Raw genomic sequence first — 18,227 nt, forward strand, 5'->3', positions numbered from 1 at the left:
CTTTACCACACCAGTGTCTCACTCAAATCCTTTCCGGTATTTTGCCTGGGAGAACTAGGCTGGGCAAAGGGGTGACTTTTGTAAAGGTAATACTTAGACACCGTTATGCCTTATTAAGGGATAAAGAAGAGGTGAAACTATCATTTCAGCCCCATCTCTGCCCATGACTTATTTGGCACCCATCACGAACTTGGCTCATGTTGCACGTTTTCCATCACAGACCAACATCAAGAAGAACTCTGAAGGGCACAGGACCTCCCTGCCAGTGCAGGACAGAGCCCGAGGGACACCCCCGTGGGAGTGCAGCCCCACGCTGCCCGCCAGCCCCACAGCCAGCTGGGCCCTGCCAGGGCAGAGCCGCTCGCCAGCCCCGACACAGTCAGCGGGCACTAATCCCCACCTCATCTTTGCACATCTGTGAGATGCCTGCTGTGCTCGTGGGTGTCCAAAGAGATGGCTAATTAGTGCTACAGACACTAACACCAGCCTAAGTTCTGAAGCACGTGCCCCATTACACGCTGGTTTCAAGCATCCTTGCCACGGCTCATGTGCCGAGGCTTTCAGGTTTCAATGTGTCAAAAAGCCACTAGAGGAAAGATTTATTTCTGAATGAAGAAACTGGAAATTGCCACACTTACCCAAGCCCCTGGGGACAGCACGTCCCATGTGCAGCCACGGTCGCACCCTCAGGAGACACACACAAACCCTCCAGCATCGCTCTAACCCTAAACAAGGGGTAACTCAAACCGCAACGCTCTCAAAACATCCTTAGCATTTGCTGGTACAACCCAGAGACTCTTGTTTCACATATGATAGTCTAACACCCTCTTAAACGTCAATAACTTTGGCCTTAAACGCTTTGAATTTCAGTTTCATTGAGGGTCCCCACAGTCCTCAGCGCAAGAGGAATCAAAAAGCTCCCACCCCACTCACTCTGCATCCGACCCGGTCCTACACGCAACGTGTATCACCTAAGGCACAACGGGAGTCTGATGAACTGAGAAGTATTTACAAAAATGGAAATGAAAATATTTTACTTCATTTCCTAACAGACAAAAACGGGAAAGTGAGCACTAGAACAGGAAGGAATTTTTCTATCCTAAAAAAGGTCAGCAAAAATGGAAATGAGGCAAGAGCCTACCACCGCTCATGCCTTTCCTCTTCTATCCCACACACCTCTTTCTGGGACTGCGAACTCTCCTTGTTTTCCCACCTATTCACACAGCCTCTCACAGGACAAAGTCACAGATACTCAAACCACCCAAATTTTGCTGCATTTTAGTCACACCCTGAGCACTTTAAAAACAACTAACATTGTACATGTTGAAATTAGTCCACAACCACAACCTTTTGTTCAACAAAAATTGTCATAATTTATGCCTAGTTCAGTAATTACAAAAAGCTGTATGTTCCTCATACTCCCATAATGACTGCACACAATTATTGATAGAAAAAAATATGACTAACAAAGCAAATTTATTTTCTGAAAATTGCATAAATTTTTTACTGTTTCCCATACTGAACTGTATTTTCTACCTAATTTTCCACCTAATTTCCTTAGTGTTTTAAGGCTATTACTTCACCTGTGAGTTGTTCAAAACTAGACCTCAAACTGAGGAGATGCAGAGCACAGGCTTGGCATGACTTGAGAAGTTAGGAAAATCCCTCTGGGACAGTCCCCATGTCGCATTCCTCAGGTGAGCTGTGCCACAGCTCCCAGGGACAGCCAGGAGAGCCAGGTGGCCACCTCACACCCTCTGAAGGTGGAAAGTGAGGGCAGGTTCCTGATATGTCTCATTAATTTTGAAGCTCTGTGTAGAACAGGGCAGCACACGCTTCCCTGCACAGCAACCCACAGAGAGCTCCTTGACACCAACCTGATTCTAGGTCAGCTGCTGAGTGTTCTTACACTCAGGAAGGAGTGTAAGGAAAAAAGGAAAAAAAAAAGGAAAAAAGAAAAAAAAAAGAAATATTTGCCCTGAACTCCTAATTATATTACAAAATTGCATGTCTTTGTATTTTTCAGAACTAAGGCCTTTTATTGCATTTTGCATCATCATTCAAATTTAGGAATAAACCACATACATTGAGCCATGATGCATCCTTGGCTGCAGTACCTCAGCAGTTTACAACATTCGATCTAAACACACTGAACACTCGAAAAACATTATTGCTGATGACGGAATAGCTCCATCTTCTGGAATAAAAGTTATTCTCTTGACAACCATCTTTATATTTCCAACATGGATCGATGCGTAAAAATTCCAATTTCAAAACCTAACTTGAATTTTTTTACTGATATGGAAGGTGAATCTTGGGAAGAAAATGGGAGAAATTTAGGATCATAGTGTGAGTTTTGATAAACTTCAGGGAGCATTCATTATTTTCTAATAACACTAGAAATGCGCATCTGTTGTACAGCATGCCATATTAAAAATTGACCACATGATTTAAAAAATAGCTGTAATCTGACTTTGAGAACAAGAATTTAAACTCTGTTTAAGACAAAACACTCAACACACACATACTTAACTTTAGTCGTCCTGATTTAGGGTACTTCATTCTTCACGTTAAAATTCTGTAGTGTTACGAGAGTGTGCTTGTGGTTAAACTCTGTCCTAAACAGGGAGTGATTAGAGCCCCTGCTGAAGTACTTCAAGTCTGAACTACGCAGAAGGGGCTAACAAGTGATCCGTATTGCTATTTATCGAAAAACTGAAATGTATGTTTAAAAGAAATATTTCAAGTTAAGCACATCATGCATTTTAGGCGGATAATTAGAAATGATGATTCCCACATGTAAAATTTAACTTACAGTCAAGTCAGGTGTTCAATTAGAGAACAAAACCACGATTACAATTTCTGATTTTATCACTTTTATGTGTCATGGACACATTCTATGGCTGTTGCTTGAAAAAAAGACAAGCATTAATGAACTAAGTTCTTAGGTACTTACAAAGCGAGAAGAGCTTTGAAGCTGTTAGTGACCTACTGACTGGTGCTGCGTTGCATTCCTTTCACAGGAAGGGTAGAGCCACCGAAAGAAAATGAAAAATTAAATATGTACATCTCTATCTACTTTTGAAATAGTGGTGTATCTCAAGTTAATACATACTCATGGACACACAGGAATAGTAGAAATTTAAATAAACTTGCTTAACAAAACAAAGCAACTGAAGCTTTATTTCTCTATATAGAAAGAGATGTCCCCAGGTGCATTCTTTTAAGCTAAGGGAAATGAAAAAGCCATGCAGCCCTTGTAAGATAAATCCTAAGGTGGCAATATATATACATAGAAACTTTCCCCTTTAGCAGATGATTCCTCTCAGCAGATTCTTCATGTCATTTAGAAGAGCCAGACTCATGACTACTTTATAGTAGAATATTCTACTACATTTTTTTCAGTACAATAGCAGAAGCATTGCATGAATCACCATATTGCTCACATCAGTTAAACAAGAGCAAGTGACAAAACTTAAGCAGCTAAACATGTATCTGGAAGTCAGACTCCTTATGTAAAGTAAGCACAATGAAAGGATATAGAACAAATGAAAGTATTTTTCTTCAAAAAATTTATCTTTCAACTTTCTGCAACTTCACGTCTCATATGGCTTTTGAATGGAGGCATTAAGTTAAAAGAGTTTTCCCACCCATAGTCAAGTATTGACTGTATTTAAATACAGCAATGCAACACAAACAAAAAGCTAAAAATTTAGCATAACGTATTACTTTATGTAATATGGGAATAAATTCCCTTACGCTAAGGCTAAAAAGGACAGATTTACAGAAATATGAGGTACCGGCTTTTATGGTCGGAAAAGTAAAGGAGGCAAAGAATTATACAGCATTGTCATCAGACATTTCTCTTTTTCTTTTTTTTTTTTGTTTGTTTTTGAGGGGGTTTTGGTTCTGTTCTTGTTTTTTTACAAAATACATGTCTTGATGACCACATGCTTTAAGCTTATATTCATTTATTTTTTTTATATATATATTTTATTTGCAGGGGCAATTGAGAGAGAGTCACAAATAAGGAAAGGACACTAAGGTTTTAATAAGGGCAACAAAAAAAAATGTTTTCACCAGAATAGATTCACATTACAGTACACCAATATTGACAGCATTCTCTTTTGTCTATTTTTGGTACATAAGATGGAATCTCTCTACATAACCTTGTAAGGCTTCAGTAACTAAAAAGTAAAAAACCTATTAGTTTACAATTTATTTAAAAATTCTGAAAGACACACCAAGTTCTAAACTTTAGTAGTGCTACCCATACACAACCATCCGGTTTAAGAACCCATTAAAAGAGCCTCCTTTCAAGGGAGCTTCCAACAGCAGAGTTGTGCAATATGGATTTCTCTTACTACAAGGGCAGGGGAAAAAAAAATTACACATGGCACATTCTCATTCATAGTTTGCAATGTAAAAAGTTACAAACATACCTAATCAAATAAATAATAAAAAATGAATCTGAAATGTGTTTGTTATGTATCCTAAAACCACTATGCAGAATAATGGGAACTTTCACTCACAGACTATTTACACGGTAATACCCAGGTGAGGGTACACACATTGCTACAAAACTCATAAAACAAAGGGTAAACTTGAAATGTTTTCCATAGTAAAGGTCTAGCAGCATGACTATATCTAATGCTGTTTGTTTTCTTGACGGTTTTTTGGAAGTTCGTTTTAATCTATATCTTCATCCAGTTCGTAATTGTCTTTATCATAAATATCTTTTACTAAAAGAACCCGTACGAGCATGTTTTCCAAAGTGTTGCGGTCCAGTGAAGTGGCAGTGTACCAGATGGGGCTCTCTGCCGAGACAGAGCACTCTGGCTGCAGGTAGAACATGTCCGTCCTCTGATTCAGATTCTGTGGGCTACACCGGGGGGGAAAACAGGGTGGGGGGTTAGAAAAACAGCCTCACAGCACAAAACAGTACAGCAGCACTTCTGACATCCTCTGAGAACAACCCTGCTCAGGCAAGTTACAAAAAGCAGATTAACGTGGAGAAATACATGATTCACAGAAGGAGCTGTGCTGGGACTGGTCCAAGCCCAAGTCGGTCCTGTGTCCTCAGAGCAGCCACAAGCAGATGCCTGGGACTCAGCAAGCACACGGGAGACCACAGACTCTTCCAGCTTTCAAAAGATTTGCAGCTCCAGGACTTGCTAAACCAGAAAGTACTTTCTATCTATTTCACTTAGGGTTACATAAAATCTCCATTAAAATCAGTCTCTTGAATGGCTGTTCTAATTAAAGAAAAGTAGTTCCCACGAAATCCTGTTTTCAAACACTTCCAAAATGCTTAACTCCTAAACTGGGGGGTTTTGGGGTGTTTTTTGATGTTTTTTTTTTTTTTAAGAGTTGACGAAGCTTTTCTTTTTAATATATTAACTTCTGTGCAGATTGGAAGGAAACAACCTATTTCTACATGCTAGATTACGGTGAGTAGTATTTTTTCCTACTACAAAATGTTTTAAATGTTCTTTCAAACTAGGTATCTCAAAAGCATCGACATTTCCAATTCCTGATAACTTAACACTAAGCAAATCTTGTCCCAAGTCAATTCTTACTGAAGAGACAGGGACTTCACAAGTGAAACCCTCAGTAGCAAAACCTACCAGATCCCTTGCTGGTAATTCTCCACAGAGATACTTGCTTATTTCCTGGTAAGAAAACTGAATCAGACAGTCATTCCCAGATGGAGCCCTTAACAGTTAACACTGAAGTGCTCTGCTGCTCTCCCACCTTCTGCACATCTTGTCCAGATACAGAACTGGAGATTTCAATGCTTTCACTTAGCTGTTTTTCAGGAGATCTCAATCCATTCCCTTTGCTGAAGAGTATTTCATGTTGCATCAAAACATGTCCCTTGTGTACTCAGTCTGCTCTAGACCGTTTCTGCATTACCCCGTATCCCACTTACCTTTTAGACAGATAGCACTCAAACATTTTCACAGGGCATCTAGCTGGATCAGACGTGTTCTCAATTTGTTCAAATACTGGTTCATCATCTTCATGTTTCCTTTTTCCAGTAGTGATTTTATCTGTAAGAAGAAAACCAACAACATCTAAGCCAGAGTTTGAGGTTGTTCTACGTTTTTCAGTAAACCCCCCAGAGTAGGCAGCCCACCAAGCCCTGGAACGCAGTCACCACAGCTGTGCACATCTGCAAGCTGGAGATGCAACCTACAGCCACAACAAAGTCGCAGCATTTGGCGTGGAGACCGGTGGGCTCAAAGGCATCACTTAACACACAGACCCCGCAGCCTCCACGGACCACATGCTCCAAATACAGATCTGGGAGCCGAGAGCTGCTAAACTTTAGGCAAAGGCAGACCCCTGGCTCCTGGCAAGGTGCCCAGATGTCCCTCAGAGGAGCACAACGTGGATGCTCCTGCAATACCTATTTTGGAACTGCCATAGTACCTTCACTATCAGCTCTGCACAGGGAAGACACTTGATATCGAAGACAGGCTTTGCTTTCCATTGTTAGAGGATTTTTTTTCCACTGTCTAAAAACAGTGCCAAAAGAAAGTCTTAAGTGTTGCTCCACTGTTTTCAGGCCAAAATATTTAGTGTTAAAGTAGAACAGAGTATTCAGAAGAGCAACCGGTGAATGCGAGCCTAGCTGTTTAATCCTCCACAGGTAATCTTCTTCAACTCGAGAGAATATTGATCCTTCAAAAAAAGAATATTAGAGAAAATACAATGGATTAGCCCATACACTGTCCAGGTGCAAAAGAATCAAATTTCTGTTTACCCTAAATTTAACAAAATGCTCAAAGGATCAAGTTTCTGTTTATCCTAAATTTAACAAAATGCTCATGACAGAAGCCTCTAATAACCATATTTAATTATACGTCCACACCCCCAAACCCACCTCTTAAAGAGACAGACACTCACTGCTTCAGGCAGAGACAGGCAATGGGAAACACCAGTATAGGCAGTTTCACACAGAACAAATTTCTGTTTAACGACACCACCAGCACTGCTTACATGCAGCTCCCTCATGTTATTACATGAAAACAAATGTTCAAGGGGCTAATCTTAATCTCTTCATAAAAAGCGTAATTTGGAGTTCATTTTATTCTGCTCAGGCAAGGCCTCCAAATAGCTACAGCTTCCTTCTTTTTTCACATTGTATACAGATACCCCACTTGGAAAGCACTCCCAGACCACAGCAGGGTATAGGGAGGGCCCTATAGAGAGGTTCTCCAGACCTATGCAGAAAAAAGCCTGTATTAAGAAGTGAGAAGAAAGGGGCTGTTAAGAACGAGATCTTGCTCAAGAGAGAATTGTGAGATACATGGAAGGACAGTGGATTCTGCAGCTCAGCACCAACATCCATCTGCTGCGGAAAATTCCTGTTTTCTCCATGAACTGACAATCCTCCTGAGCAGAAGGCCCATAGCAGAGAGTCCTCCCAATCTAGCTGACAAAGGCTCCAATACATAGCTCATTAGCCCTATCCACACACAGCCCAGTGCCTGCCTGCCTGCTTCCCATATGGGAAAAAACTGGGCAAAAATTAAATACAGCTCAGGTAGAAAATACAGGTCGAAGAGCAGCTGCTTATTCTAACTGTCTCTCCTAAAAATGGACAGTCAATTTAAGCTAAACTGGTGGTGACAGAATCAACTCTTGCAGCATCAATTACCAAGAAACAAGACAATAAGAACAGGTACAGCCTTAACTGAATGCTTAACTCTTAGGTGAGATCTTTATGATATTTAATCAATTACTATCGCAATGCTTAAAATGTTTATATATATCTACATGCTTAGAATACTGAACTATTAAGAGATGAAAAACATACATGACCAAAAAGAAAATTACCATCTGGAAGTATGCTTGGTTGCCAACTTCTAAGGATTTTATTTAATTCCTGTTCAAACGTCTGGTAGATTGGATCAATAAATATGTTGTCTTTTCGATTACATCCATATAAATACTATAGAAAAGAGAGAGACAGACAATACTTACAACTCCAGATTAGAACAAATCCTGGGCTACAGGGTTCTTTTTCATTACAACGCTTGCACTTTTATTAAAAAAAAGTCTCTAAAAATAAAGCAATGACACACTTCCAATATTTAGCAGTTAAAAGTTATCTCCTATATAATGTATGTTGTCGTTTTCTAACTGGATATGAATCATAGATTAATTAGAATTCTAACAGTTTTCACTAAAATTTCTTGTGTGCAACACTGTATCAGTGAATGGGGAGTCATAAAAAAAAAAAAAAGAAAAAAAATAATTTGTCTTTTCCTCCACCTAGGTCTGCAAAGAAAAAAAACATTTAGCAAGAACCTGACATTTTAAATGTGAACTCTGGACACTGACAAAAGCATCTTCAACACAGAAATGGGAGCAAAAAAACCCCCTCATATATTTGTGGTAATGATATGCAGCAGTGCAAGAAAAATGATAGGATGGTGCAAGGCGCCTGCCTATTCTACAGTCTAATTATCTTAACCCTCTTGACCTTACAGACAGAAACTCTTTTAAACCTTTACTGAGAATTAATGGCTGAGGGCTATACTAGTATTTGACATTATCCTCTCTGTAGAAATTTCTACGAAATGGAGGATTGGCTTCTTAAATGTTCCACTTCAGTGCTATCGTTGCGTGAACAAGCCTGTTGTCAGTGAAGACAATAAAAGTGACAGACACAAAAAAAAAGTACTCACTTCTGGAAATGGCATCTATTTCTATACACATACTTGAAATAACATAAAACACAGCACTCATTTATACTCAGCTGTTCAGCATACCTTGACTTCCTTATCTTTGCATTTAGTTTTATAATAAGGAAAAATGAGTTAATAAACTTCCTAGAAGTCTTCATCTTCCTTCAGATAACTATTTTACGTGATACGTTTAACTAATTCTTCAAAGCACAATATTCTGCAAAACGTGCCTGTTTCTACATGTATCAGTTTTCATTTTATAAAGCAATTCTAAACCAGACAATACGGCTTCCTATAAGCTTCATGGGGTTTGTCCCTCTGTTCCTGGCACATTTTCCCCCCGTGAATTTTCTTTTTCCCTGGTTTGCATTAAACACTCACACCGAACACTGGAGGTGGAACTGAATGAGACTGAAAACTGGTTCAAACCAATTCCCACACAAGCCTGTGAGAACTCAACTAAAAATATTTCTGTTTCCTGTTTCAGAGTAACAGTTTGGCTAAACCCTGGCACCCCCAGTAGAAACCTGTGAGGCACACCAGACCATTAGCACCGCAGGGTCTACAGAAGAATGATGTCCTGTTGCAGTCCCCCCTGCTACACAACACCCAACGTGCATCTGCAAACCTTCATTTCCACACCCTAAGGCTGTGCTCTGCTACTCTGCAAACTCTAGAGAGGACAAGGTGAGCACAAGCGGTTTCCACCTGAGATGAGCTCTACTGAACTGGCAGTGAACAGGAGGGAACCGAACATGCCTCCAAGTCCCACAGTGGAGAACAGGCTGAATCACTGCCCACAGTGCCATCAGCCAGAATTTTGCCCAAATAACCCCATTATTACATGTTAAAAAAAACAACCAACCCTAACACACCTACACACTGTGTACTTGGGACAAAGAATGAAGGCCCTGATGCAGCAGGGGAGCGAAGCAGGCTAACACCTTCTTCTAGATGAACCCTCTTCACAAGATGCTCACCTGACCATGCAACTTCAGACTTATCAAAACCATTACTGAACCATTTCTGACTGGAAGCAGAACAATTTCAGCTGGAAATGAACCTGAACTGAGAAAATGCACCACTTGACTCAGGGACCAGTTTGCTGTAACAGATTTTCCAAGTGCTTCCTTTAAGAAAAACAGTTATTGTATGAAGTCAAAAAAACAGGTTAAGACTTGAAGACTCTTGAGCATTTCTCCTGTGCTCAAACCATATTACACCCACAAGGAAAAGCCCCGACCTGAGTTCATACTTGGCCACAGCAAGTGCAGTAATTCTGGTGGAGGGGGAAAGTGCTCTTTTTCTAACCTATGCCTTCCACGTTCCTTTCCTTTGAAGAGAAACTTCTCTAAGTTAGCAAAATATTGATGATCTTTGGCACAACTTTATCCTTAAATGGCCCCACTTAATCTCTTCTGAGCCCCTTCTGAGTTAAGCAGAGCCAATACCTTTTATAGAATCTTAGAATTGTCTAGGTTGGAAGGGACCTTTAAGGTCACCTAGTCCAACCATCAACCTAACTCTGATAAAAACCATCATTAAACCATGTCTCTAAGCACTGTGTCAGCCTGTCTTTTGAATACTTCCAGGGATGGTGCCTCAACCACTTCCCTGGGCAGCCCATTCCAATGCTGGATAACCCCTTCAGTGTAAAAAATTTTTCTAATATCCAATCTGAACCTCCCCTGGCACAACTTGAGGCCATTTCCTCTTGTCCTATCACCTGTGACTTGGGAGAAGAGACCAATCCCCGCCTCTATACAACCTCCTTTCAGATAGTTCTAGAGAGCAATTAGGTCTCTACACGACCTCAGTTAAACACTGAACACTAAGTATAAGCAATAATTTAGTACAATGACCGTGAGTTGTTCCTCTAACATTCCGGTGTTGTGTATGTGTGTTAGGGCTCATGGTAATTGCATTGTGCCACACAAACTTTGATTCTGATGAGCTAAAAAAAAGAGAATAGTTTTACACATAACTAGCTTTCACAGCACACAAAACAGACAATGCCAAAGGCACAAAGAGAAAGGTGAAAAAAAATATTAGTTGAGTTCCATTTTATAAACACATACCCCACTCTGTGTATTGTCTATCAGCTTAGTATGAGTATTTTCAATTAAACAGAAAGATACAGAGAGACAGCAGATCATGCACATGCAGAAGCAGAAAGCTCACTGAATTTGAAACATGCCTTGTAGCACTATTGACTAAAATGCCAAAGAATGAATACTCGCTTCTCAAAATTCAACCATGACGTAAAGATATCAATTCTTTAATTTTGCATACTTGCAATAAAGAAAAATTAGTGGAGGTACTATTTTTTTCAAAATATTTTGATTAAAAAATGTTATTTGATTCAAGTCCTCTGCCATAAGGAGGAAACAGTTTAAGTAGGACTGCAAAGCCTGTGAACAGCTTGCTTTCTATATCATATGCATTTGTTATTGCTTTTGACTTGAATGAATTTTTCTGTATTCTCAGCTCTGAACACTGCTTATTGTATCTATGTCTTGCCTCATGTACCAAAAATTAAGAAATCCTCTCTTTAAAAGATAAACTGTGGAATAGCTTTTCTAATTATCTAATAATATATTATTACCTTCACATAGGATACATATAAACTGACACCCTTTATCTTCAAAATACAATGTAATTACAATTCAGGGCAGTCTGTGTGTGTAAAACAGCCAATGTAGCAGAGATTCCTGCACTCTACAAAAAAAAAAAGCCTGGCTGCCCCACAGTCTGCAACATTCAGTAAATTATACTCTCCCAAAAAGACTCTTCAAATACCTTGTTTTCTCTATATGCTAAGTAACTGAATTAGTAAAAGATTTACAGATAGTGCCTTGTTTCATTCTGTTTTTGCATCAAGCCATCTTTAGCAAACAAAACAAAGCACAGCATTTGGAAAAACTGTGTCATTTTAGACTGCAAATTCCTTGCTTTAACCCAGCAAGAAGCTTAAAATTACTACAATGTATCAGTTTACATTTGAGTTTTCAGGATAGGTCTGCAAACTTATTTTCTATTCAGGCAGCTTTCTACGATGTGATTTACACAGCAGCCTCTCTGTGTTCCAGATCATAGCCATTATATTATGAATAGCTCCTAGCCAATAAATCCACATTATCTTCATTCTTCCACTGAAAACGGGTTACAGTCAAATCAGCAGCTCCGCTTCCCATCGCTACAGCCCCTACTGACCTCCTGAATCCCAAGACACAGATAATAGATGCTGTCAGGTGCATAGTTCTCTCCATTTGGCCTTCGAATTTCATTGACAAAATGTGTCAACCCATAGTTTAACTCAGCTGAAGTATGTGATAATAGATCTTCCTTTAATTTCACAGACTTTGCTGTAAAATAGAGAAAAAAATGCTACATTATACAACAGAATTATTACATGGTGAGGGTAGGTTGGGGGTACTTTTGGACTGGAAAGCAGGAAACTGGCTTGATATCCTCTCCACTGACCAATGAATGAATCTAAACGTACTAAGTAGTTCAAAAGTTAGTTCTGTATTAAAATAAACAAGGCTACCAGAGTGAAGTCTAGTTAACCAAATGCAGTATCACCCACTGACGAATGTACTGTCATGCACAGCTGAGGATGACACAGAAGTGGCCCAAGACGCTGAAGTGAAGACAATGCTCTATAGATGAAGACCTTCAGGGGAAACGGCAGTTTCCAAAGATCCAACCGCATAACGCAAGGGTGCTAAGATGCATGTGGGAGCTGAAGAACAGCAGAGTAGTAGCAACTCCCCGTTTCCCTCATAATATAGATGTCCACACAGAAGAGTGTTGCAGAAAGAGCAGCGAGGCTCCACAGGAGCGAAGGCCACTTCGTGTCAGAGCTCCACAGCCAGGTCATGCCAGCCTCAGAGGAAGATCTCTTTTCAGGACAAAGCGTAGGATGCCTTTCCCTTGCAATTTAGAAGTCCAGAAAAGGTGTGAGTTCCAAGGTGAGTTAGAATATGAGGAAAACCAGGATGCAAACAAAAAATCAAAATGGTCACAGAAAAGTCAGAAGAGCCAGGAAGGCGCACTCCTGGCCTGCACGAAAAATGTCAGACCCAGCATTTTCAACGAAGTATTGAAAACTAGGAACAAAAGACTTTGGCGACCCTATGGTAAAATAGTCCCGGTCACTGTGGGAATATTAGGGACGTGTGAAAACTTCTATTACAAATCCCAGCTGAAAATCAGACGAGTACAGCAATTCTCCCTACCAAATAAGGATTTGGATGCCAGATTTTTAGAAATACTTACTTGATTTAAGTTCCTCTAACTCTGGAAGCTCTTCGTTTGAATGCCGAGACTTCACCCAGTACTTCCAGGCGTTTACACCATAGGCGTATTTGAAGGGGAAACTACACTCTGAGTTTTCAGAGCTGTCGTCGTGAGACTGGTACCCCGACACCGCTTTCCTCTTCACCCCCTGCCATGGTAACACAGTGGTTAAACGCCGCCGATGGCCGTGGGCACAACAAGGAAGCCACAGGCCAGATTACAAACTGAAGGATCAGCATAAAGAAACACACGCTTCCGTCAGTAGGTAGTTTCTGTGTTGAACATACTTCTAAGGACAGTTAATTACCTAAACTGACAGACGTTTCTAATTTGCCTTTCAAATGGGATCCTAACACAGAGAGAGTAATTTTTGATAATGGAGGTCCTTCATTGGCTCTATCATACTACGCAACAAACACGGGATGCACCAAATAATTCCGTGTATTTGCAGGGTGTCATCGTGTTAATGCGCAGGAAGTTAAAGGTGCTACAAATTATGTCAGAAGGCAAACTTTTAGGCTCAACTGAACTCAGTGGAAAAGCCAGTACCAGTCCCAAATTAAAGCATGTCCAGGAGTAGATATGCGGACAATGTCCAGCAGATCATACTGACAGTTTAGACTCCAAATTTACAACTAGAAAGACACATTTATTCTTAGAAAGTTAAATTAGAAGTTTTATTAGAATATGGCTAATTTATTTGCAATGATTAAACTAAAAATTTTGAGTGAAAATAAAATGTGGGAAAATTACAAGGAAATGAAAATGTTTTCTTAAACTATTTTAAACAGAAGACACTATAGCTCCCATTATAAGCCATGGTAATGCCAACATTCTTCTGTTTTACTATCACTCATATTAAATCCAACAGCTAATCACAACAGACATAGCACTGAAATAATTTTATTATTTGAAATATATCAATTTACACACACATCATAAAGATAGGATATTAGATATGAACTGGCAGTAATATGTTTTAAAGCCATATGAGAACTGAGGAACAAAAAACCCAAACCAAAATCCTGGCATATTTTTGCCGGCTTATGATTTTTTTAATAGCATAACAAAATTACCTTCTTTTTGGACCGAGGCCTTGGTTGTTCCTCATATTCTTCCCCAAAAACAGGAGGTAATAAAAACTCGTTTTCTGTATCAAGCTCCTCAGTTGCTGAAAATACAATGACAGAAATTTACTTCTAAACATCTTTTGAATAATGTTGGTTTGAAAAAAAAACCTAACTATATCAGTGTGCATTAACATAACAGGTCCAGAAAAGCACACATACATACATTACTAAAGACTGGATTTCGGTCAGACTAGATCTAAGGACGAAATTTTTTACAATGAGGGTAGTGAAACACTGGCACAGGTTGTCCAGAGAGGTGGTAGATGCCCCATCCCTGGCAACATTCAAGGTCAGGTTGGACAGGGCTTTGAACAACCTGATCTAGTTGAAGATGTCCCTGCTTATAGCAGGGGGGTTGGACTAGATGATCTTTAGAGGTCCCTTCCAACCCAAACCATTCTATCATTCTATGAAATAAACCTGTTCTTCTCTCGAAAGTAAGGTAAAGCTATCACAATGTTTATTTCTAAATAAATTGTAAAGGATACAATGCTTAAGGTTTTCAAGCACTATCTGAAATCAGTACGGTAGCATTTCTTACTACAGACTCTTTCACAAGTTTTCTTGCCTAGGCAGTCTTTGGTATTAAGAAGTTTAAGATATGGTGAGAATGAACAGCTATGAATGGAAAAACTACAAATTAACTTACTACATACACTTCTGTTCATCTATTTCCATCACTTCTATTCACATTTTATATAGCACATTATACTTGGCTAAAAACATTCAGAATCAGAATGTAACCTCTTTCAGAGAAACTGGTTTTAGTCTATTTTTATATGTGCTGGAGGTCTAGCTCATGATGCATATTACAGTAATTTTGGTAAACAGATATATGTTAATATGTCAAAATACTATTTATTTAACATTCCAGGGGTAGGAAGAAGGACTATTTCAGGCAACACAGTGGAATGAGAGAACATATGAATGAATTTAATGTTGCAAGTTCCACCTTTATTTCCTTTACTGAAGATGGTTATCCCTCACTCAGCCATCAAACAATGTCTTCATTCAAAACTGAATGCTCTTCTGATAGTCTGATTTCACCACCTGACTACTCAAGACACCGTTCAAACCGGTCCAGATGAGAACAGCACTCACATGCAAAGATTTAAGAACTCTGTCTCAGAGTAAAAACCAGCCCTTCTCCTACTATCATGAAGAATCTCCATGTTTCTTCCATGTTTTTTCTTTCTCGTGTACCAAGCCTCACTTACAAAGAAGGTTAAATATCTGGTATGCATCCAGCTAATAAACTTCCTAAGACTAAGGTCAGACTAACCGCTAGACTTGACCTTTACATTAGACATAGGGCAAACTGAGACACCCATTTGGGCGTCCAGTGCGGATATGTGTGGCACAAGGCAAAAGGAGACTTTCACCATTGGATACAGAAGGTAGCCAGGGGAGGTAAAATTGTATGTCCAAGAGAAGCTATGTGAAGGGAGATACTAGCTACGTCCAGGAGTTTTTGTGGATCTTGGATTAGAACATGGTATAAGGAAACATGCACTGTTCCCTGCGTTCTGTAGAGTGGTAGAAATTGTAAATACATAAAAGGACTCAAAGTAGTGATTTTCCTGCTAATTCACATAATGCAACCTTTTTCAAATACAGGTATGGACGTTAACAACATCCTAAAAGGTAACACAACTCATGTGCAGCATAACAGCTTACAGTTTTTTAACAAACTTGAGGGAGAAATTTGCTCTTTTGTCATTTCTGCTCTAAACCACCATTTCCCATGGAAATACCTGGTGACTGAAGAATGTATTCATTATTGTTTTCCATGACCTGGGCCATCTGAGCCTTTGAGCCTTCAAAATAGCTTTCCTAAATCCATGTCCAAAACCAAGTGATGCAGCCAAGTTCTTTTGTGAAAGCTTAATTCCTCCTCCTCTTTGCATTCTGTTTCAAATGCTGTATTTAGAAAGATGGAGGAACTAATTCAGAAGTCCCCAGTCTTGCAAAGACACAGCAAATTTTTACCTAAGAGTTAGTCAAATGGATCTTGCAATCAAATAAAGCCCCCTGAAAGGATGATGAAACGAAGTCTAGTGGTGGCCCACAATGTCTCTTTCACAGTATTTATTAAAATAACAGAAAAAAATACCTCTTGGAAAGTCTATTTCAATATCAAGGTCTGGTTCATATGGAACATCAGGCAAGCTTGTCTGTGCCTCTGTTTCTGGGTTTAGTAGATTTGACTCAACTACCACACCTGTTGAGAGAGAAAAAAAAAGGAAAAACTCATTATTTTATGCCATGCATTGATTAGTCAAAAGAGGGCAGATTTAGCACATTAGAAGCTGAGTGGGTCTAAAGCTGCTTGTTCTTCCTAGAAGAAGGAACAACATCACCTTCCACATCACCTTCCTAGGTTTTGTTGTTCTTGAGATCTCAGATTTTCCTCTTCAATATGATTTCCTTCAAACAGAAAAGATACTCACTAGCTAGCCCATCCGTCCATCATTGAGATGTGTCAGCAAAGCAAGAGTATGGAAAATCAAATACCAGGGAATCTAGATCATATCAACTAATCACAGGACTCAAACAAGCTTGACAAACTGAACTATGTATTTTTCTACACAATCCTGCCTGCAACAGAACAGACTTTCAAATCCATGAAATGGATCCTACAAAACCAAACAAGGAAGGCAGGCTGAGAGCAAAAAAGGCTTGACCTCTTTCCAACTTCGGGCAAAGACAAATTTCTCCAAATTCAGTTCCCTGCAAATGAGCAAGCCCTGATCCCGTATATCAACTCATTCAGCTAACTGCACTTAGCAAAAGGGAGGAAGGAACTGCAAATGACAGCCTTGCCAGCACTACCAGAAATGTCCAGCTTTAGTGGGGGGATGGCAACAGTTTTGAAAACAATAAGCCTCCTGGGACTGCAGCATCACTGGCATCCTATATACCAGGCCCAAAGCATAAGTTTTAACATCCTTTGAGGCATCTGTTGAAACAGCTTGGAAAAACCCCAAAATTTCACCTGAGTCATGGAAAACTCTTAAAATCTAGGCAAATTATCCTGGGAAGATATAAGAGAGATGATGATTTTGGCAGACAGAGATGGGAAAGACGGGCCAAGAGGTACATGCACTGCAAAAATACCATTACAGGATATACAGGATTTTTTGATCTTCAGCTGTAGACTTGCCCCAGGCAGTTCTCACGTTTGAGATGAGCTGGTGAGATGACAACCCATTTCAGCATCACAATCCAAATGACCTATCAGCTGACTCATTGCTATCTTCAAAGATGATACTTGCAGGTCAGGATCAACCAAGAGCAAAGGCATCGTTAGGTGACCTGGCTTCGCTGACCACAGTTCCACTTATGAAACGTATGCTTCTCTCAGTTTTAACAGACTGCGCTTCCCCACACCCAACTTTCCTTAAACTTTTGACTTGAGTTTTTCTGGGAGTAAGAATGGATTGGTTTTGGCTTGGTTTGAGTTAGAAAGAAGCTGAGAAGAAAATATGTGTGTCCAGTCCTGGATGACTGCTTGCCATCAGCCAAGGAGCTGGCACAAGTGAGGGGAATGCTTGTGTTTTTAAAGACAAAGGTCTGGTACAGGACACCGAGGTCACACAACAGACTTCAGAAAGCTTTCTGTATTTCAAATGAGCTAAAATGATCTTCAAAAATATTGAAGTAATTAGGATTTCAACGTAAGAACTCAATAATAGCACTATTGTACTCAAAGAATCTTTCCCTATAATAAAAAAAAAAACAAACAAGACAACCCTTCTCGTAATTCACACATGCCCACACATACACCCAAGTACTCCAAAGAGTCAAAAACTTGGCAGGAAACTCACTGGCCATATCAGAAGCTTCAGCTTTTCCATCATTTTCAGGTACTATCCCCGATAAGTTCAGTAGCTCGGTTTCCAGAGGATTTGAAGGTACTTTTCCCCTCAGATCTTCTATTGCTGCAAGGATTTTCTCACTGTTATCCAGAGTTGTGGGCAAGAAAACTGGAACTGGCACCTTTGCAGACAGGGAGGAAGAGATAATTAGAAAAGAAAAAACCCATATGCTGCAACAAAGCATCAACAGCAGCCAACCCAGAAACAAACTCTACGTT

At 39.7% G+C, this 18,227-nt stretch overlaps 1 protein-coding gene across 7 annotated transcripts in view; it reads right to left on the minus strand.

Moving 5' to 3' along the window:
- Nucleotides 1–3,954: 3,954 nt before the first annotated feature.
- Nucleotides 3,955–18,227, minus strand: part of ZMYM2 (zinc finger, MYM-type 2) — a 90,821-nt gene continuing 76,548 nt past the window's right edge. For all 7 annotated transcript variants that reach the window (XM_014965962.1, XM_014965961.1, XM_014965960.1 and 4 more), the window contains 9 exons: nucleotides 17,959–18,130; nucleotides 16,245–16,352; nucleotides 14,078–14,172; nucleotides 12,981–13,149; nucleotides 11,913–12,064; nucleotides 7,846–7,960; nucleotides 6,436–6,687; nucleotides 5,933–6,053; nucleotides 3,955–4,882 (listed from right to left, as the gene is read on the minus strand). In XM_014965962.1, the coding sequence (XP_014821448.1) occupies nucleotides 4,690–4,882; nucleotides 5,933–6,053; nucleotides 6,436–6,687; nucleotides 7,846–7,960; nucleotides 11,913–12,064; nucleotides 12,981–13,149; nucleotides 14,078–14,172; nucleotides 16,245–16,352; nucleotides 17,959–18,130 (1,377 nt within the window). In that variant the 3' untranslated portion in view covers nucleotides 3,955–4,689. The remainder of the gene's footprint in view (nucleotides 4,883–5,932; nucleotides 6,054–6,435; nucleotides 6,688–7,845; nucleotides 7,961–11,912; nucleotides 12,065–12,980; nucleotides 13,150–14,077; nucleotides 14,173–16,244; nucleotides 16,353–17,958; nucleotides 18,131–18,227) is intronic.

Source organism: Calidris pugnax, unplaced genomic scaffold (genome assembly GCF_001431845.1).
Source record: "Calidris pugnax isolate Ruff unplaced genomic scaffold, ASM143184v1 scaffold20, whole genome shotgun sequence".
Lineage (NCBI taxonomy): Eukaryota > Metazoa > Chordata > Aves > Charadriiformes > Scolopacidae > Calidris > Calidris pugnax.